Genomic DNA, 22,228 nt, shown 5'->3' with positions numbered 1-22,228 from the left:
GTTGAGCTGTGGAATGCAATTTCTGCAAAGTCTAGTGGGCTCAGCTGTGGGAACTAGTGGGCTCCTGATAGGGTAGGGCCGCAAAAAGCCACCAGCACAAACAGAGGAGGCGACATAGCCTGGGATCAGAGCATTCCTCATAGCAATTCATCTGCAAGATCGGGGAATGGTGTGAAATTTGATTAAGCAGCAAGGTGAAGAAGGCATTGTTGTTGAGAGAGAGCTACCTCTGGGGTATGATGTAAGTGTTCATGAAGTTCTAAAGACAGATCAGAAGAACTTTATATTCTTTCTTTTAGGGCAAAGGTGGCTCATCTAAGTGGATGGCAGTGTTTCAAATTAGCCTTTTTAACATGTACAATCATATCTGGAAGTCTGTACCCATCTATCAATCTACCTGCTGCAGCACGCATCTGGCCATGGGGTGGTGGTGGTGCCAGAGATATGCTATGACTTGATACCAGGTGGAGCCAGGCTTCATGAAGCCTGAATCTCAGATGATTTGAGTGGTCCTTCTTAAGAAAAAGAATGCAAAAACATCTTACATTTATGCACTAAACAAAAATACACAACCCCATGAACACACTGTAGTGCCCCATCCGGGGCCTGGAACCTAAACTTGGCTCCAGTAGCTGCATTATAAATCTGCCCATGCTGCTTGGATGCTTGGGGAAAGGTGAGCTTTGGCTAGCCTTCAGTAACATCCCCGGCACAGCATGGCTAAGGAGGAAATTCCATGTTTGTACCTTCCTCTTCTTTTTTAAAGATTATTTATTTATATATTTTTGAGAGAGAGAGAGAGGAGAGAGAGTGTGTCTGCCTGAGCAGGGTAGCAGAGGTGCAGAGGGAGAAGCATACTCTCCGCTGACTGGGGAGCCCAATGTGGGGCTCAATCCCAGGACCCTGGGATCATGACCTGAGCCGAAGGAGACGCTTGACCGACTGAGCCACCCAGGGGCCCCCCACAAAGCCTTCTTGCTGACTCATCAGAATAACGGCCAGCTTTCACTGCACATCTCATGTGCCAGACGCCCGTCTACGTTTTTGACATATACTGCCCCCTTGGATCCTCATGCTAATGCTGGAAATATGTAATGTTTTGATCTCGTTTGGTACAGGTAGAAACTGAGACCAGGACAAGTGATAACTTGCCCCAGAAGATGCTAAAACCCAGGGTTAGGCTTCAGAAACTGGTTTCTAGCTTTTGAACTCCTGCTGCAGTGTTCTTTCTGCCTGACTCTTGGACTGGTGGAAGGAAGCAGGGCCTGGTCACCACACTGAGATCCACCATGTGACCCTGGCTCCAGGAAGAGCTTGGAAGAACGAGCAGGACTGTATGTGACCAGAGAGGTCACTGGAGGATGGACCCAGTCACCAGAACTGAGCAGAAGGTCTCAGCCAAGTTTGGAGGGCAGGTGTGGAGAAGCTTGGTTTTGAGCCTCAGGAATCTTCCCTATATAAAATGAGATTGAGTTTAGAGACTGAGGAATAATAGGTCAACCTGTAGAAAGGTTCCCTGAGAGCCACCTCAGACATCAAAATGGTCAATTGCACACACACAAAAATAAATAAAAAGGTCAATTGCCTGTACTCTCTGGACAGCCACCAAACCCTCCAGATAAAAAGTCTGCTTTCTCCACCCTGTTTGGGATGGAACATATCTCACATGGTCTTCTTTTTTCCCATCTTGCACACAAACACATTGATCTTAGACCATCTCGGAAGCCACATTTTTTTATTTTCCAATATAGGAAAGTCCTAATAATACACCCAAAGCCCTCTGAGTCTTGCCCTCTCTCCCTTCTGGTTTTGCATTTGCTTATTTGTAATTTATTGTTTATTTATTTATTGTTATACTCCCATCTTAGTCCAAAGAGGACTTGCATGTAATCTATGAGAATACATTGCAACGAGATGTAAAGAAAACAGCGAGGAGATTGGAGCATGGGGCCTCGTACACAAAATAGCACCCATGAGACTGGACACTTGCTGGAAGAAGGCCAAAGATCTTTCTCTGAGCTGCCTGGCAGTTGATGCAAAAATTAGAAAATAGAAACAAATCAGACAATCAAGAGAAACTCAAAATATTCCTAAAAGAAGTTCCTTGGTGGATCTTCATAAAGAGGGCACTTCAATCACCCTCCTCAGGATCATGAACCTGAAAAGAACATTTATAATCTCTCAAACTTTCACATGTCCAAGATTTTGTTTTTTCTTTTTGTTTCTTTGTTTTTTTTTAAATTTTTTTAAAAATTTATTTATGATAGTCACACACACACACACACACACAGAGAGAGAGGCAGAGACACAGGCAGAGGGAGAAGCAGGCTCCATGCGCTGGGAGCCCAACGTGGGATTCGATCCCGGGTCTCCAGGATCACGCCCTGGGCCAAAGGCAGGCGCTAAACCGCTGCGCCACCCAGGGATCCCCACGTGTCCAAGATTTTGGATGTCCAGGTGGAAGGTCTCCTAGTCAATGCTTTTTTTTTTTTTTTTTTCCAAATCCTAGTTATCACATGGCAAGAAGGTTATGACATCTGACAATATGGGGTTCTGGTCTTGAAGCAGAAGGGCCAGCCTTCCCTGTGATACTGAAATCGGCGGCTGAAGACAGATGGCATGCTCCCCCACAAGAAAGAGGTGATAGGGATCCCTGGGTGGCGCAGCGGTTTGGCGCCTGCCTTTGGCCCAGGGCGTGATCCTGGAGACCCGGGATTGAATCCCACATCGGGCCCCCGGTGCATGGAGCCTGCTTCTCCCTCTGCCTGTGTCTCTGCCTCCCTCTCTCTCTGTAACTATCATTAAAAAAAAAAAAAAAAAAAAGAAAGAGGTGATAATTGGGGTGAATTCCCTGGCCAAAGAGTCTTCGTGAAGTTATAGATATAGTTATACACACATATATTTGTTTATTTAATATTATGTAATACTTATTTAATATTAAGTATTAAACAACTAAGTATTAACTAATATTAAGTATTAACTAACTTAATACTTATTTAATATTAAGTTATATATGTGTGTGTGTGTGTCCAGCAGCAGATCTTAAGGCAAGTAAATGTCTCTAGTAAGATTTTAAGAGTAAAATCCAGTTCTGAAGCAACAACAGGTCACCATAGGAAGTCCTGCACAATAAACTGTTGAGCCCCATACATTAGACACAAACGTATTTTTCTGTGAAATTAATTTGTTGCTTAAGGTATCAACTGCATATTTAGTTAACAATAATTTCATCCTCTCAGAACTTCAAGAGGCTTTTGAGGACAGACTTAGAATAGTTTTTTTTTGTTGTTGTTGTTGTTTTTCTTTTTTAAAATGACCGAGGAACCTTGGGCCCAGTGCCTTTCTATTTTGTCCATTTCATTTCACTGAATTCAAGGAAGGTATTCAAAATTCTCCCTCTGGCCTTTTCCTGCTGAAAAGCTTAAAACTAATGACCTACCTCTACTATTTGCCCTTCAATCTCATCCTAACACTTGTAGTGTGTAAGCATACAACTGAAATTTCTGGAATCAAAACAAATGAAGATACTCTAGAAAGCCCGAGTTCCTTTATTCTCAATTTTTTATCATGAAAATATCCAGCTATGCACAAAGATAAAATTCAACATATCCCTGTGTATTTATTTTTCAGCCCACAAGTATCAACCAAAGACATTCATTTTACAGACTATTTTGTCAAATTATTTTAAAGAAACCCCAGATATCATGTTATTTCACCCCTAAATATTTCAGTATTCATCTCAAAAGAAAAGGCATAATCATACCTAACAATGCCAGTATGATTGCTAAGAAAATAAACAATAATTCCAATCTATATTCAACTTCTCCCATTGCCTAAAATTGTCTGTTTTGGACAGACAATGTTGATCCAAACAAAGTCGGCTCACTGTATTTGGTTATACTTCCCATTTCTTTTAAGCCTCTTTTAGTCAAGAAAAAAAATGCCCTCTTTTTTTTTTCCCCATCTTTGTCAAACGACTAAACCCCAAAATTTAGTAACAAGTTTGATGCCCTCTATTCAAGGGAAAACATTCATGGATTGGGGGAGTACAGTGCCTCACCTCACAAGCAGTGGGTGTCTGTTGAGTGTGTGTTGGGGGTAAGGTTTCTGTGACAGGTGCTTCCTGTACATACAGGTTGACCTAGGTTTTGATTCATGACGAGGGCCAGGACACCGGGGTGGCCTTCGATCTGTGAGTCCTGACATAACTTTAACTTTGTTAACTTCAACTCTTCTATTTATAATGTTTGAGATACAACTGAGATACCATAAAATTCTCCCTTTTAGGGTACACAATTCAGTGGGTTATAGTATATGCGTAGACTGGGGCTACCATCACTGTTATCTAATTCCAGAACATTTTCATCACTCCATTAGCAGCCACTCCCCTTCCCTGCTCCCCATTATCTTCTGGAAACCACAAATCTACTTTCTATCTCTATGGATTTGCCTGTTTAGGACATTTCATTTAAATGGAATTACACAACATGTGGTCTTTGGTGTCTGGCTTTTTTTTCTTAGCATAATGTTTTTAAGGCCCAATGGACAAGAGTAGTGCTATGCAGGGCTGGACTCCTTCATTCCTTTTGATGGCTGAATAATATTGTGTTGATTGGATATACTGCCTTTTCAAATTTATCAATCAGTTGATGGATATGCCATTGAAGAAACCGGGCCAGTTGTCTTACAGAGTGTTCCACATGCTGGCCGACTGTTTTCCTCCTGATGCTGGTTCACTTGTCAGCTCTATCCTGTTTTTCTAGTAGACTTGAGAGAAACTCCTATTTCTGAAAACTTGGTTGTCAAATTGTGTATGGAAGAACCACCTGGCACTCTTGCTTGAGGTGCAGAAACCTAGGCCTCATCAGCAGATAGTCCGACTTAGTAGGCTTGAGAGGGAGCCCAGCAATCTGTATTTTTAACACACCAGCTGATTCTGCTGAGGGTATTCCCAGAACACATTGTGAGAAACTCTGCTAGGTGTCCTTAGAACTTGACCTCAGTGGCACTTGACATTGCACAGGAAAGCCAAAAGACCAATGGTGGGTCATTGGCTAGGATTTTTTAACAATAAAGTTGGATGTATTATAGAATTACTCAAAACAGCCTAGGTTAACATCCTAGCTGATGTCTGGTGGGTTGGAGATAGGCTTTTGAAGGAATCCTGGCTGAGAGAATTGTGTTGTGGGTGTTAATTAGCCACCCTAGAGTTTGAGTGAAGCTGCCAAATTTAGCTGTAAAGGCAGTAAGAGCCAAATTAAAGGACTGCACAGATCTTTACAGTATTGAGCTCAAAATGTATAAGTGTGCCCAGATCATTAATTAGAGTACTTTTTGATTCAGGAAATTTTAATTCTTAATCTGAAGCCATTCTTTTTTCATTGACGAAGAGGAGAGTACATTGTGGATATTCTAAGGGAGCTCTCCTTGTGCTCTGGAAATACGCTACAACAAAGCACAACCATTTTTGCTTGAACACGTTTGATTACCTAGGGTACTTTACAACACCAAAAACTCCTGAGTGGGAAGAGTTGTTTTCCCTTAATTTAATGATGAGTTTTCTTTCACTTAATACATGAGTGATGCTTTTAAGGGTCTTTTAATGGTTCTCAAGCAGCCAAAGCAGCAAATGGAGTTCCATTTACTCTGTGCGTCTCATTAAGCTATTACAGAAGAGGGTAATGTGGCTGAGGAAAAACCAACTGGTGCCTTTTAGGGCCATGAGTGGAAAAAAAAAATGGACTTCTGGAACTGAAAACCGAGTTTTGATTTTCAAATGCCCTTCCAGGGGTGTTTATAGGGGAGTTCTCATTATAAAGGAATATTAATTCCCAAGTAATAATAACTTCAGCTTCTTCTTAGCCTAAGGAGTAAGTGCCTATGGCAAAAGGTATTTTTTTAAAAACTTTTATTGTGGAAAATTTCAGGCATATCCCCAAGTAAGGAGAATATTGTAAACTCCACATACTCAACCTCAAACTTCAGCAATTAGCCTTTCTTTTTTTTTTTTTTTTGCCAGTCTCATTTCATCCACCTACGTGTATTGAGTTTTGCTCAAGCATTTTCAGGGAAATTCCAGACATTGTGTCATTTAACTTGTAAAAATTTCAGTATGCATTTCTAATCAATAAAAATATTTTTGAATATAACTATGCTACTACCACACCTAGCAATATTTTTCTTTATCGTCTGATACCAGGTCCATACTCAGACTTCCCCAATTGTCTGAGAGTAGTCTTTTTATGGTTAGCTTTTTTTTTTTTTTAAGAGAGGAGAGAGGAGTGTGGTGGGAGGAGCAGAGGAAGAGAGAATCTAAAGCTGTCCACACCCATCATAGACAGGGGACTGGATTTCTCCACTCTGAGATCATGACCTAAGCCAAATCAAGAGTCAGTTGCTGGACCAACTGAGCCACCCCCAGACCCCAAGGTTAGCTTCTTCTATTCAGAATCCAAACATGATCCATTTGGTTATGTCTTTAAGTCTCTTTTATTCTATAACAATCCTCTTCCTTACCTGACCACTGATTTGTTATAGAAACTGGGTCATTTGTCCTGGAAAATGACCTACAAATTTTTTTTTTTTTTTTTTTTTTTTTTTTACGATAGTCACACACAGAGAGAGAGGCAGAGACAGAGGCAGAGGGAGAAGCAGGCTCCATGCACTGGGAGCCCGACGTGGGATTCGATCCCGGGTCTCCAGGATCGTGCCCTGAGCCAAAGGCAGGTGCCAAACCTTCCCTGGAAAATGACCTACATTCTGGATTTGTCTTGTTTCCCTTTGGTGTCATTTAACTTTTTTTTTTCCCCCTATAAACTGGCTTGATAAGATGAATTGAATTCTGGGGGCAAGAAAACTTCATACTTCCTAGTATGAGGCATCGTGAGGCATATAATGATACACTCGTGCCATTTTTTAGGCTTCCTTAGTGGGTCTGGGTGGTGTCCATGTGATCCCTCTGTTACAAAGTTAGCCATCATCCTTTATCAAATGTCTTTAACTTCCACTTAGGTTCATTCCTTATACTCTTTATCCCATAAGTAGCTATAAAATAGTAATCAGAAATTCTTTAAAAATCATTTCTTCTGCATTTATTAGTTGGACTTCTGTAAAGAACAACTTTCCCTGGGGGGAGCCTGGGTGGCTCAGTCGGTTAAGCATCTGACTTCTGCTCAGATCATGATCTCAGTGAGCCCACTGAGCCCCTCATTGGGCCCTATGCTCAGTGTGGAGTCTGCTTCTCCTCCTTCTCCCCTTGCTTATGTGTTCTCTCTCTTTCAGAAAAATAAATAAAATCTTCTAAAAAAGGACAACTTGGGATGCCTAAGTGGCTCAGCGGTTGAATGTCTGCCTTCGGCTTAGGGCATGATCCTGAGATCCGGGATCGAGGCCACATTGGGCTCCTTGCAGGGAGCCTGCTTCTCCTCTGCCTGTATCTCTGCCTCTCTCTCTGTGTCTCTCATGAATAAATAAATAAAATCTTAAAAAAAAAAAAGGAATAAATAGCCTTTTGGGACCACCTCATCAGAGCTTGGGGACAAAGCATCAAGTGGGTACATATCTAAGCAGTTACTCCAAAATAAGAGCATAAGATTAACCACTGATAATACAAGAGAAGGGAGGGGGGATAAGCGAGATCCTTCAAGAGAGGCCCAACAGACAAGAGCAGTGCCATACAGTGCTGGCCTCTCTGCAGTGCTATCCTGTGGTTGAGACAATCTAGGTTCCAACTACTCCGTTATTAGGATTCTGGAAAACTTTTACAACCCTAAGTCCTGTACAGTCTCATTCTACATGACATTGAACTAATTTCTCCCATAGACTCCCAAGGACCAGTGTTGTTCACATCCACGGTCTCAGATCCCACACAGCTGCTGCTCACTGGGCCCCAGAGACTCCCATTGCATGATTGGTGTCCTCTGACTGGGTAACACGGTTCCTCATCCATTAGGACATGGAGTGCCATTTGTACTTTAAGTATCAATCAGCACTTTTCTCAAACTTTCTATTTTTGAATTGTTCATCTCCTCTAGGGAATTTACTTTGAGTATTTTATTAAAGTTCCATGATGGCCTGACATTTTAAGCCAAACATTTGTTTAGTTGGTTTTCCATAAAAATGATGATCCGTTTCTGTAATTTCATTTGCCTTTACTTATTAAATTTATTAAATTTAAATAGCATGGTCAAATGCATTGACACACGGCGGGGCGGGAAATACAGCTGTTGGAAAGAAGAAACAAACTTGCATATGTGTCAATTGAATTTTTTGCAGATTGCAGATTGCAAATGCCACCGTTTTGGGGATGTTTGATTTAGGGGATAAAGTACTGTAAATTAATCCCACAATGAAACAGAAGAGAATTTATATTTCCCAGATCAAGATGAGTGAAAATTAGACTCTATAGCCAGTGTGCTGATGCCATTAGCAGAGACTCACACCATAAACCTTACAGGGATAAGTTAACTATATTCTGGTCACTAGCCAGAGGCTAGAAGTTTAGTTAGGTATCCTTCGTCACCTAGAAACTCTGGATGAATGCATGTGGATCAGTGCAGAGCCATAACTCAAAGTTCACGCTCTATTGATTATGGGTCGGTAGTGACATCTTCCTACAAGAAAGCTATCACATTATGGAGCTAGCCCCCCTTCTTGACTCCTCATAGGAAAACAGAGCTGAGTATTTATGTGGATGGCTTTATTAAAACTCTTAAGGCTTGACTTGCCTTAGGAAGGTAGTGGGAGGGTAGTGGGAGCCTGGGTGGCTCAGTGGTTGAGCATTTGCCTTCCGCTCAGGTAGTGATCCCAGGGTCCTGGGATTGAGTCCTACATCAGGCTCCTTGCAGGGAGCCTGCTTCTCCCCCTGACCTATGTCTCTGCCTCTTTCTCTGTGTCTCTCATGAATAAATAAAGAATTAAAAAAAAAAAAAAAAGGAAGGTAGTGGGAAAAGAAGGTAGTGGGAATTTAGGCAGACTGCTTTTGTCTTTCTGAAGAGTGATAGCCAGATAACATGTTCTGCTGGGATTAGATTTTAGTGTCAAGTTGTCTTCTAATTAGTCAGAGAGAAAAAGCATGGCTATATAATTGCAGCATATGGACTGTTCAAAAGAAACAACAGATCCAAAAGGGAGTCACTTACGTTAAGCCCCACAAAGACTTAATACCTTATACCTACTGCAGTTTGGGCCTCTCCTATGAATGGAATTTTAAATTCATCAGTCTGGAATTTCCTGAGGAGCACTAGGGAGGTAATCTGCTTAAGACCCCTGCACTTCCCCCCAAGGGAAGGTCACCTTGTCTGAAACAATCCTTTTTTTTTTTTTCTTTTCTTTTGCAAATAACTCTTGTCCTGCTTGTACAACTAGGGTTGTACATAACCAAACACTCCATTTCCTACAGTCCCCTGGAACATCCTTCTATGGGATGTTTGTGAAACACTGAGTAAATTCAATTAGATGCTTTAATTTACTCAATTGAAGTTTTGTTCTTTAGCAGATTTGATGGCAGTAGTGGAATTGAAGAAAACTGGCAGCTTTGAGAACGAGAAATATAGGCGCCGCACCCGTGAACCCTTTATGTCCTTGTCCTGTTTCCAAGGGCTGTTGGTAAGTTCTCAGTTCTGAGCTCCTTTATCTTTGCTTTGGGATCCTGAGTTAGTTGACTTTCCACAGTTTCCTATTTGACTGGAAACCCCAGCCCTTGGTTCTATCCCCAGATTCCACACCGAGAACTGCTGGTGGTAGCTGCTTGGAATCAGCCCGCCGTTCTTTGGGGTCTGCTGGTTCAAATCTTTCCCCCAATCCCAGATTCCATACAGTGTTGGTGGTTACTAACCAAAGTTGGATGGGTCCAGGGCCAGACTGGGTCCAATTTGGGCTAGACTGGGTGTAGTGGGAGGCCTCAGGTGAGTATTACATAAAGGGGTAGTTGCTAATGGGAATCTCAAGTCAAAAAAGTTGGTGGGCCACAGGGCAAGCATTTAAAGGTTGTTAGAGCATGTGCCACCTCAAGAAGACTCCCAGGCCCTCCTTGGTATTAGTGTGGCTCCAGGAAATGCAAAGACCTAGCTAAATTAAGAAATGGGATCCTTTATATACCCAAAGAGTTGAGCGCACCACCTTTGGCACACCTGCTAATAGTATGTTTAAGAACAATAGTCTCAGAAACTGCACATATCTAGCAAAATGGCAGAAACGTACAAAAGATAATCTAGAATTAAAATGGCCATTATAGGGAATGTTCTGGTTAGAGAAGATTGCTCATTTAAGAAACACACTTGAGAGCAAGGGATCCCAAGCTGGACACACAGAGTGGGATGCCTATTTTAATTGGTAGGCGGCAGCTTTCCAAAGGCTTTTAGATTCCAAAGTAGCTTCATGAAAAGACTTGTCACAAAATCCTAAGAAAAAAATTAAAGAGGGGCACCTGGGGGGCTCAGTTGGTTGAGCATTTGCCTTTAGCTCAGGTCATGATTCCAGAGTCCAGGGATCCAGTCCCACATCTGCCTCCTTGGTTGGTGGGGAGCCTGCTCCTCCCTTTGTCCTTCCCCCACTCGTGTGTGTGTGTGTGTGTGTGTGTGTGTGCACGCGCGTGCGCGCACACGCACATGCACTCTCTCTCAAATGAATAAAATCTTTTAAAACGTTAAAGGAGGCACCTCGGTGGCTCAGTGGTTGAGCGTGTCTGCCTTTGACCCAGAGCATGATCCTGGGGTCTTGGGATCAAGTCCCACATCAGGCTCCCAGCATGGAGCTGCTTCTCCCTCTGCCTGTGTCTCTGCCTCTCTCTGTGTCTCTCATGATTAAATAAAATATTTTTTTAAAAAAAGGTTAAAAATATATGAGGTAAACAACAACAAAAAATAAGACTGACATGACCCCTACTGCTCCCCTGATCCTTCTTATCCGAGCACCACCTGTATTTTACTAATGGTCTGACTGAACTGCCCTTCTATTCTGAGACCATGAGACAGTTTCCTTTTAAAATAAAACTTTGAGGTTGCAGGTGGAACTCCTCAGGTACCCTTCATGCCTTGGTTAAAGACAGAACTAAACGCCAGAATCAAAGGATGCTCGAAATCTAGGGAGGAATCCAAATATTTTTTGAAGAATTTCGAGTCATCATCAGGGTCTGTGACCCCCGGGTACCCTATATCGGCTTGTACAGATGTTGGTGTGACCTGGTGAAGTCCAAAAGTGGATGCAAAACCCCAAAGATGATATTCGAGATCCTCGGCCTTCAACAACTCAGGGACCAGCAAAAGCTCAGAAAATAGCAGCTGAACCATTTTTTAAAAAAATATTTTATTTATTTATTTGAGAGAGAGAGAACACAAGCAGAGGGAGGGGCAGAGGGAGAAGCAGACTTCCCGCTAGCAGGAAGCCCTGACATGGGGCTCGATCCCAGGACTCCAGGATCATGACCTGAGCCGAAGGCACGTGCTTAACCAGACTGAGCCACTCAGGTGCCCCACAGCCAAATTTTTATAAGCCACTTCTAGAGTCTTCCCTGCTCGTCTTTATTGGTCTATTATATGAACTTGCAAACAAAAAGAGATGACTCTCGGGCAGACTTTAAAGGCTGTTTGTAGTCCTTTCTCTATGGCATTTGGGGTTCCATGCAATAAATAAGGTCACCCAGTCTGCTCTGGCTGCCCTCTTTGTATATGGATTATCTGCTGAGATTAGTGGATCAATACAAAGGCAGAAAGTAGGATGGGAGGCCACCAGTCTGACTGAACTCATGACTACAGCTGAGCATTTTCAAAGGACCCTGGAGTAAGATTGCAAACAAAAATCTGCCAAGCTATTAGCTTTACAACTCCAAGGCCAGAGACCCAAAACAACACCTGGGCCTCCCCCACTGCACCTTGCTAGGTAGGGTCCATTATCCAGACGCTGGCTGGATAATGATCAAGCTGGTCCAAAGATCAAGGTCGCAGCTGTAATCCACTGGGGCACTGGAAAAGAGCTTGTCCTCAAAGGTCCTATGCAAATTCTTCTCCGGTGGCCTCATAGTGACCTTCAGAGGAGAGCCCTTCACACAGTTGAAGAGATTCTGGAGGCTGCTCTGCAAAACTATTATCAGAAATTCCCTTAAGTTGCCAAGGAAAAACCAAAGTTAAGATTAATGAGAAACCTTGGCAAACTGTAATAGATACTGGAGTTACACTCTGCCTTAAACCCCACCCTCAAGATGACAAATCCCTCAAAGTAAAAAGGAGGTTTCCAGAGTTGGGGGTAGGGTGGGGCGTCTGTTAAAATTCAGAGACAATTTTTATCTCTACGAGTACGAATGACTCAGGCCTCTTACTGAAAAACATTCCTTTTTGTTGTGTCAATCAGTTCCTGTCAATCTCTTAGGTAGGGATCTCCCTCCTAGATTAAAAGGGCTAACACACCTTGCCGCCAGTGGAGTGTTCACCTGAGAATTTCCTGACCAACCTAAACCTGATCTTTCAGGTTCCTTATACTCTGTCCTTGGCACAGAAGAGGGAGAAGTCCAGCAAAATTTATTTAATTGGAGGAGCCCGAAAATCTGTGGGCTCCCATGACTATTTACATTGGAAGAATAAGAAGCACAGGACCCATAAAGATTAGGACAGATATAAGTAAACTCCCTACATTACCTCAAGGTCCCTTCTAGCCTGAGGCCATACATGGCCTCAACAGCAGACGTAGAAGACCTTACTGCCCAGGGGCTCACTATGTGGGAGGCGATGTCAATCCTGAAACCTAATGGACAGGGAGGGCAGTTTGTTAGGATTAGAGGGCTATGAATAAGATGGTTATTCCTGGTTCCCCAGTCATTCTAAACCCAAACATCCTTAGGTCACAAGTTCTATCTGATGCACAGGTCACTGGTGGGTACCTCTGTTTGGACTTTATTTTTTTTTTTTAAGCATCCCTGGGGACTTCAGCAGCCAGTATCTATTTGCCTTTATCTGAAATGATTGATACTGTACCTAGATAGTTAAACCTCGAGGAGTCACCAAGGCCGCCTCTTATTTCTCTCAAGTGACTTCACGGAGATGTTAGTCCCCTCCAGTTCCATGGGAAACCGAACCTTTCGTAATTATGTAGATGAACTTTTGCCGTGCTTATCACAAAAGAGGGGTCCTTTGTTTGCTGTAACAGCTGAAAAGGGACGCCAAGTCTCTAAGGCAAAATTACAACGATCTCTGGACATTGTGCAGTACCTAAGTCATGAGCTAAGCTCTGAAGCAATTCAGCTGTCTCCAAAAAGAATTAAGCTAATTCAGGAATTTCTTGAGACCTACAAGTGAGTGACAGCTTTGTGCATTTATTGCAGACTATGGGGGTTCCTAATTATTCTCCATTAACTTCCCCACTCTGTAAACTTACTAAAATCTCAGTCCCTGAGCCCTATGCTTAGAAGGACAAACAAGGGCAGCCCGGGTGGCTCAGCGGTTTGGTGCCACCTTCAGCCCAGGGTGTGATCCTGGAGACCTGGGATCAAGTCCCGCATCGGGCTTTCTGCATGGAGCCTGCTTCTCCCTCTGCCTGTGTCTCTGCCTCTCTTTCTCTGTGTCTCTCATGAATAAATAAATAAAATCTTTAAAAAAAAAAAGGGAAGGACAAACAAGAGCAGATTTTTAGAAGACAGAAACAGGTGCCTTAAGAGCCACCCACCTCAGGGCCACCTAAGTATTTAAAACCTTTCACCTTATCTGTGCAGGGAGGGGGTAACCAAGCCCTGGGAATGCTCACGCACAAACGTGGTCACCCACCTGCCGCTGACAGCACAGTGTGAGTCAGTTGCTTGTGCCTGTCGCAGCTGTCTTCAAGCTAGAGCCACAGCTGTGGAGTGAGCGGAAGCATCTGCATATCTGACCCTAGGAAATGGGGTTTACTTGGAAACTTCACACTTTGTTCAAAGTCGTCTTCACTCTGAAATGACTACATTTCTCTGCAGGTAGACTAACTTCCTTCGATCCATCTGCTTTCACCACCTAAATGTTGCAGCACCCTTGATCTAGCTCTGTTACTACCTCTACATGATGAAGGTGAGCCCCAGGGCTGAGGCAGGGAGTCCCATTTCATGACACGTCATCCTGACTTAGGAGATACCCCTCTAACTAATCCTGATCTCTTCTGGCTTGTTGATGGGACCATACAGTAGAGGTGAAAAAGGACATTTTCAGGCTGCTTGTGCTGTCCTTACTCAGTATGACCTGCTGGAAAGGGGAAAGCTCTCACAAGCTAAATCCACCCAATCAGTGGAGAGCTCCATGCTTGACCTGAGCATGCCAGTTATCAGAAGAACTTACTGCTCATATTGATATGGATAGCTAGGATGCCTTTGGAGTCATCTGTGATTTTGGAATGTTGTGGAGACAAAGGGGATTTCTTGCACCCTCTGGGACCCCAATCAAAACTGGGCAACAAGTAAATGGGTCTTCTTACTGCTATTCTGCTATTCTCCTAACTTCTGAAATTGCTGTCATCAAAACTGAGGCTCACCCTGAGAGCACGGAGGACCAGGGAACATCCCAGCTGGCTCTCATGCCAAGGCAGGGGCAACAGCATCTGTAGATTGTGGCATGTGTGGACAAAGTCCATTCTGCTTCTGCAAAAAAGCAGAAGCTCCTTGTTGCCTAATGTTTGCGATCCCGATGTCCTTGTAACATGGCAACAGTCTGCTCCTGAATCAGAGAAATGAAGATGGGTGAACATTGAAATTAAACAACAGTTGGACCTACACCTAACTCCATTTTTAGGTTTTCATATTCCTTCACACCCCACCCCGCCCCCCGCAGGGCACTTAAGATAACCCAAATTATAAATAGATATTGGTAGGGATGCTTCTATAAAATTGCAAAAACAGTCTACCAGCCACGTCTGACCTGCCATAGCCATGATCCTGGGAAAATACTTTTGTCCAGAGAAGCCTCAGAACCTCCTCCCTCTGGATCCTTTGAATGCCTGCAGCCGGGCTTCATTCAACTGCTACTTAGTATGGGTTAGCAATATATTTTTGTTATCATGTGTGGGTTTTCCAGGTGTGCTGAAGCCATCCCCTGCCACGAGGCTGATGCCCTCACAGTGGCAAAGAATCTGTTGGAAAATGAGTTTCCCATTTGGGGTATACCTTCCACATTCTCCAGTGATCAAGGTACCCACTTCACTAGGCTAGTCATGAGCCTTTTTCTTTTTTTTTTTTTAAGATTTTATTTATTGATTTGAGAGAGCAAATTTATTGATCTGAGAGAGAGCAAGAATGAGTGGTGGGGAGGGGCAGAGGGATAGACCCCCGGCTGAGCAGGAAGCCTGATGCGGGGCTCCATCCCAGGACCTAGAGATCATGACCTGAGCTGAAGGCAGATGCTTAGCTCACTGAGCCACCCAGATGCCCCAAATCATACGAGCCTTAACGAACACTTTGCAAACCTCATGTGGATTACCAGTGTCCCTATCACCCTCAATCATCAGGCAAGGTTGAGGGAACTAACGAGATTTTTAAACTTAAAAATGTCTAAACTTGCAGAGACCACAGATATCCATGGCTGACAGTATTGTCTTTGGTCTTGCTGACTATTCACAGTACTCCGTTTTGGGAAAGTCACTGTACACAAGATAATTGCGGAAAGATCCACGTCTACTGGTATAGAACCTTCTGCTGAAGTTATACAACTTTCATGCCAGTATGACCAGCTACAGTAAGTCTTATGCTTATGTCTTATGCTTAAGCATATTACCAAGAGATTAAAGAAGCTTTTCTGGATCCTATTTCAAAGGATCCTGTTGGGCACGGTCTAGAGCCTGGTAACTCGGTATTCTGGGAGTGTCCTCAGAGGAAGACAGCCTCATTTTGCCTCATTGGAAGGGACTTTACCAAGTACTCCTGACCACACTCTACTGCAAATCTAGAACACCCTGAGTCTCTATAGACAATCAGTACTTGTCTCACTGATAAAGAAGTCTCCACCTGACATCTGGCCCTGGGCAGACCTACAAATTGAATTGACAAGGAAGAGAAGTAGCTGACATCCAAGTAGACTGCCTTCACTCAAGACACTGGATCAAGATTTCATACTTTAACTAGACATGAAGCCCTATCTCCTTTTTCTTTTCTTCACTCTGGCATTGGCCTGGAGAGAGAATGCCCACGCTTGTATCCCTCAGGCCATTGCTAAGGGGGTGGGGATTAGCTCTCAGATTGCTAGATTTGTCATGATGCAAAGAATCCTCCCTGGGACCAATTTCTCTTGGAATCCCAATGTCAATGCAAATTATGCTTGAACGCGCCCTCCTCTCTGCTCCCCACTTAGAAGTATGTACCCAATTAGACAATTTACCTATGTGAATCTTAGGACATTTGAACCCTAGGTTCCCGTGATCATCTAGACCAGATCTGTCCCCATTTATTAAGAGAGCACACCAGCAGCACCCATCTTTGTAAGGCACTTAAAATGATTTTTTATTTCAGGTTTGGAGATTCTCTCCCTATACATGCTAAAACCCTGACTGCCCCCCAGTTTAGGAATAAATACAAATGAGAATATGATTCGAAACCTCTCCTTAACTCTTGGAGACACTGCAGAATTCTGTTGCTAAGACACTAGCTACCCAGCAAAGATCCTTAGACTCTCGGGCCAAAGCTGTTCTGAGTAAGGAGGTGTCTGTGTTGTAGCCAACTGAACCAGCTGTACCTGGATTAACACTTCTGGGGAAGCTGCAACTCAGTTCTGTGAGATTACTCAGCAAACTACTTAGCTTAAAAAGGGTGACTTGGTCAATGGGGTCATTCTTTGATTGGTTTGTTCTTAGGGACCATGGCTCTGAAGTATGCTTCAAATGTTGGGAATTATGCTGCTTATAGTTACAATAATCTCCCTGGTGTGCTGTATTCTCCCGAGAGCTTTAAATACATGTTTGCAGCACTAACCACTATGTAAATGATCTCTCTCGAAGACTGGAATGACAAAAAGGGAACAAAGACAATGACCAACTGAAAAACTGTGAGCCTGAAGTCATGACCTGTGAGTACCACAGAGAGTCAGCAAAACCCAGGATGAATGAAAGCTGTGAGAACTAGAGCAGGAGCTGAGATGGTGCTAATGCCTTCAATTTTGATCACATCTCAGGCTGAGAGTTTGACCAAGAGGGGTGGGAACTGTTAAAAAAGAAACAACAGGCCCCAAATGGAGTTGCTCCAAGACTTCCCGGCTAACCTAATTGCACTTTGAGCCTATCTCTTTTTTTTTTTTTCTCTCTCCGTTTTAAACTCATCAGTCTGGAATTTCCTGACCAGCTCCAGTGAAGTAATCTGCATAAGACCCCCTGCCCTTGCCCTTAAGGGAAGGTGACCTTGCCTGAAACCATCCTTTCTTTTCTTCTGCTAGTTAACTTTCTTATCCCATCCTCTTCCGACTCTCAAAGCTTTCTACTGGGTTCAATTCCTTGGAATACTCTATTTGTTAGATGGGATGCTGCTGACTTTTGGGTCTTAAATAAAGTCAATTTGATCTTTCAATTTACTCAGTTTAACTTTGTTCTTTAACAAGACATAGTGGGGAATGCCTGGGTGGCTCTGTCAGGCATCTGCCTTCTGCTCAGGTCATCATCTCAGGGTCCTGGGATGAGGAGTCGGCTTCACCCTCTCTCCCTGCCCCTACCCACCACCATCCCTGTGTGCACGATCTCTCTCTGTAAAGTAAATAAATAAAATCTTTTTTTTTTTTTTTAAACACAAGACATAGTGGTCTTTTTCATGGTTAACTTAGTGCATTTATGAAATTATTCTGAATTTTGGGAAATTAAATTTAAAGACATTTCAGATTACAGAAAGACCATTGACTAAAAATTTGGGTATCCTAAAGGGTAAGAGGGTGGGGATTTGAATTCTACTTCTGGCTCTGCAATTGATCTGGGTCTTAATCATTTAACCTCTCTTGGCTTTGGGTTGGTTGAGTTACATAAATCTAACTGTAATATTCAGTTATTCTACTGTTTATGCTTCGTTTTTTAAAAATTTGGTTGTTTTTCTGTTATTGTTTATAGTAATCGACTATTTCCCTTGTTCTGTTTCAAAGACACAGAAGAATCCTTCTGTTTGCTAGATGGTTCTGATGGATGTGTCACACCTCAATATTGTTGTCAGTTGGGACATGGATTGATCACTGAGATGGGCCTAGAAGGAAACAGGATGATGTGCACTCATTACCAAAAAGATTTTATTTTATTTTATTTTTTTTTTTTTTAAAGATTTTATTTATTTATTCATGATAGTCACAGAGAGAGAGAGAGAGAGAGGCAGAGACACAGGCAGAGGGAGAAGCAGGCTCCATGCACCGGGAGCCCGACGTGGGATTCGATCCCGGGTCTCCAGGATCGGGCCCTGGGCCAAAGGCAGGCGCCAAACCGCTGCGCCACCCAGGGATCCCAAGATTTTAATGATCCTTATGAAATCATAGATGATTTTCCCTGTTCTGCTACTAAAGGAAACAAAATTAGTTGTTTATTAAAATACAGTACTCTGGCACCTGGGGGGCTCAGTCAGTTAAGTGTCTGCCTTCAGCTCAGGTCATGATCTCCAGGTCCTGGGGTCGAGCCCCACATCAGGCTCCCTAGTCAGTGGGGAGTCTGCTTCCTCTCTCCCTCTCTCTCTCTCTCTCTCTCTCTTCCTCTACCGCTCTCCCCCACTAGTTCTCTCTCTCTCTCAAATAAATAAGTAAAATTTTGAAAAAAAAAATACAGTACCCTAATACCTCAATGAAATATAGCTACATACACACACACACATATATATACAACTATATTATATACGACTATATAAATATATACACACAATTATAAAATATATATTTATACATAAACATACTCACCAAAATGGCTAAAGTTAAAAAGATAATGCTAGGGATGGGGAGGAGGTGGAGCAAAGGGACCTGACACTGGCAGTGGGAGGGTCGGTGAGTATGACCATTTGACACAAACGTGTTTGGCATTATCTCCCCAGACTGAACACGTGCATGCTCTATGACTGTCATCACATGCAGAAATGTGTGCATGTGTACCCCAAAGAGCACAGACAAGAATGCTCACAGGAGTATTTTTGGTAATAGCTCCAGGCTAGGAAAAAAACAAAGTATCTGCCAGTTTTGAATTTGTAAACAGATTGTTGGCTCTTTCAGATGATGGGATACTATACCGTAACAAAAACCAATGAGCCACAGCTTTTCTGAGTAACATGACTGAATCTCACAAATGTAATACTGAGCAAAAGAAACCAGGGGAGAAAAAAAAAAGGTTATATAACACACACACACAAACAAGAGACTCTGGCAAAACTAAGCTACTGTGTTAGAAGTCATGATAGGTCTTACCCTTGGGGAAGAGAGGTCAGGGACCTGGAGAGGCCTGGGGAAGGGCTTCAGGGATGCTGGTCATGTTCTAGTCCTTTACCTGGGTGGTGGGTGCACAGGTGTATCCGCTTTGTGACCATTCACTTAAGACGTATGCGCCTTCCTAATGTAGTTTTAATTAAAAAGATTAAAAAACAGAAAAGTTTGATGCTTTGTGCTTTGTCAAAATAATAGCTCTTTAAAGAGTTCTAATAATCCATAGGAATCAGGCGTAGCTGCTGCTGAAACTCATTATTGTTTAACACTGACTTTGGCCAAACGACTCATAATTAACCCCTCTCCTTAGGATAATAAAAAAATATAAAAGTAAAAGTAACCTAGCTGGAATTGTCATTTTTTTTTAATAAATGTTCACACAGCAATGGGTACAGCGTGCCTAAAATGAAAGCACCTGCAGTATCTTTTACAAAGGTTCCAATTGAACCAGGACACCAACAAAACAGCATAAGCCGTTCGTAATTCTTTGAATTAAGTAATACTCCTGAAACTCTTGAATCCATTTGCCTAAGTTCACGCAAATCTTGAAAGGCTTAATCAATGACTAGAGCTTTCTAAGCCAGTCAGTTGCTAACAGCTTACCGCTTTGGGATCATCCTGATGGTAAGTGATGGATAGGATGCGCACAGAGCTTTACAAGGTACAGAGCATTGCGGCCACCACCAGGAGGATGCTGCTCACATGGCCTTGTCAGTGGCAACCTTAATCTGGCCTGACTTCATTTTCCAAGAAGAAATAGAAGAATACAGCCTTAACCCCCTCACTGGGGCCAACGCTGAACAGTGAGAGAGCTCGGGATGGTCGTAGCTTGTTTTCAAGGGTTGCCAGCTTTCTAGAAGGGCAGGACCAAAGAGGAGAATTAATTACAGGTACTGCCCCAAAGGACAACTCATCCCAAGAGCCACATGTGAAACCCTGCCCTCCCACCAGGCGGCGACGGGGTTTATTAAAGCTTTGGAGATGACCACACATGGGCTGCCAGGGCATGAGGGTATCATTTGGCAACAAGACCTACATCTGTTCCCTTTATTGAAAACAGTGCTTATGGGCATGGAAGGAATGTAAATGCCCCCAATGAAACCCGCTCTGGGTCTGATCAGGCTATAGAACAGCTATTCACCTTACCTACCGAGTCTATGCTTGGAGATCTTCCCATCTTCTTTCAAACAGTTTCAATCAAATCCCCCATTCAACAAGTATTTATTGAGCACCTACTAGGTGTCTTACTCTTCTGAGGGATATAGTGCTGAACAAAGCAGTCAAAACCTAGGGGGTGACCCAAGGAGTGACCTTGGAGCTTCTCTTCCTTCCTGCCTGCTTTACTGAGAAGATGGAGGCTATTTCATGTTAATTCTCTCAACCTAACGGATGGACTTTTTCCTTTCCAAAGCTCTAGGGCTGCTGACCTGTCCCTCTACCCTCCTAACAGCGACCTTCATCAAGCCTCCCTGCTACGTTCACTAGCCCCTCATTTTTGGACGACAAACATACTCAGGGTCTCACCACGCTGCTAATCATGATAAAAGGGACAAATAATATGATCAAACCTTTCTCCGGATTCTGTTGCCCCCCTTAAGCTGCTGAGATCTCTATTTTATTGCCAAATCTCTCTCTAGAAAATCTCATCTCTAAGGGAGACTCGCTCGCTTCAACTTCCTTACGGCTCACTTGGCTTCCAGGCCCCGCCTCCCCCTTAGCCTCAAAGGCTCTCATTTCTACAGGCTTCAGATCAGATCTTGGAGAAAAGAGAAAACCACCGGGAAAGCAGGATGGTGAGTAAAATGGTTCTCATCTGGTGAGCCAAGAGTTTCCGGTAAAATAATGTTCCTGCCAACGGAGAGCCTCCTGTTGTGTGGGTGGCATTGTGCCAGGGATTTGAGGTTTCTGGAGACATACAGAAGGTGACCTTTGATCAAAACTTGCCAAGGAAGACAAGACTGAGAAGACGTCCTCCAGGGGTCAGGTTTGAACTGACTTTTGAGGAATGAGGGGACTGGAAAGAGAAGGAAGAAGAATTGGCTGAGGGTGGGTTCAGGGGAGTCATGAGCCTGAGGACCCGGAAGCAGGAAATGGGAACGATGGCCTTCTTTGGCTGAGGGTTTGGGAGAGGTGGGGCACGGCCAGATTAGGCAGGTGCTTGCAAACCACAAAGCCTGGTACATTAAAGGTACTTGAGCTCTTTGACCCCCTAACACCCCATCTCTCTCCCTTCAAAGCCAAATACCTTTACTCTGTCTTCTCACTCCCCTTTCGCTTACCAACGGGTGGTCCATCCTAACCATCCTCTGCAGACCACCCTTGAGAGAAGTTGAGGACCCCTGAGACGACACGTACAGGAATCGGGGTCAGATCCCTTAACACTTTCTGAGCCTCAGTTTTCTCTAAAATGGGGATTATGGTTATTGCCTTCCCCAAAGGGGTGTCAGAAGGGTTAAATACATCTTACAGCCTTGCTCAAGAATTGAACGTTGTTACTACTATTGTTTATCTTCTTTGATCTCTTGGCTTCATCTGATCCATTTGACTACTCCCTCCCTCTTGAAATACTCTTTGGCTTTTGCAGTGTTGCCCGTTGGTTGGCTTTTCCTCTACCACTTTAGAAGCTTTGCATTCGTTTTCTCTGGATCCTCTTCCTCCCCCCACCGGATCCTTCCATGCTGGAGCTCCTCATGGCTCTCCCCTGGTCTATTCTCACTCTACACACTCCCTAGACAATTTCATCCATAACTGTATGGCCTGCGTTATCTCCTATATATTAATTACTTCCAGATGTAGCTCCAATCCAGACATTTCTTCTGAGTCCCAGATTTGTACTTGATGTAACTATCCAGGTTTTTCATGGTTAT

The 22,228-nt window shown here is 43.3% G+C and overlaps 1 protein-coding gene and 1 long non-coding RNA gene across 10 annotated transcripts in view; one reads left to right on the top strand and one right to left on the bottom strand.

The window, feature by feature from the left end:
• Positions 1-22,228, top strand: part of USP46 (ubiquitin specific peptidase 46) — a 93,474-nt gene that overhangs the window by 5,678 nt on the left and 65,568 nt on the right. For 2 of the 4 annotated variants that reach the window (XM_077847985.1, XM_077847987.1), the window contains exon 2: positions 9,497-9,606. In XM_077847985.1, the coding sequence (XP_077704111.1) occupies positions 9,502-9,606 (105 nt within the window). In that variant the 5' untranslated portion in view covers positions 9,497-9,501. Of the gene's footprint in view, positions 1-9,493; positions 9,607-13,936; positions 14,028-22,228 lie in introns of those variants that run through there. The other 2 variants (XM_077847991.1, XM_077847986.1) reach the window with 2 other exon arrangements.
• Positions 3,526-21,379, bottom strand: LOC144283635 (uncharacterized). Of its 6 annotated transcripts, XR_013352189.1 has the most exons (5): positions 19,965-21,373; positions 19,347-19,488; positions 14,485-14,666; positions 13,752-13,856; positions 3,526-12,735 (listed from the first exon to the last, which is right to left on the bottom strand). It is a non-coding gene; the product is annotated as an uncharacterized LOC144283635 (long non-coding RNA). The 6 variants fall into 6 exon arrangements; XR_013352191.1 differs by having other exon boundaries at positions 3,526-14,666; positions 19,965-20,210; positions 21,302-21,379; XR_013352192.1 differs by having other exon boundaries at positions 3,526-12,078; positions 12,630-14,666.

Source organism: Canis aureus, chromosome 14 (assembly GCF_053574225.1).
Source record: "Canis aureus isolate CA01 chromosome 14, VMU_Caureus_v.1.0, whole genome shotgun sequence".
NCBI lineage: Eukaryota > Metazoa > Chordata > Mammalia > Carnivora > Canidae > Canis > Canis aureus.
Note: the sequence above shows the minus strand (reverse complement) of the source record. Positions and strands in the feature narration are given on the sequence as shown.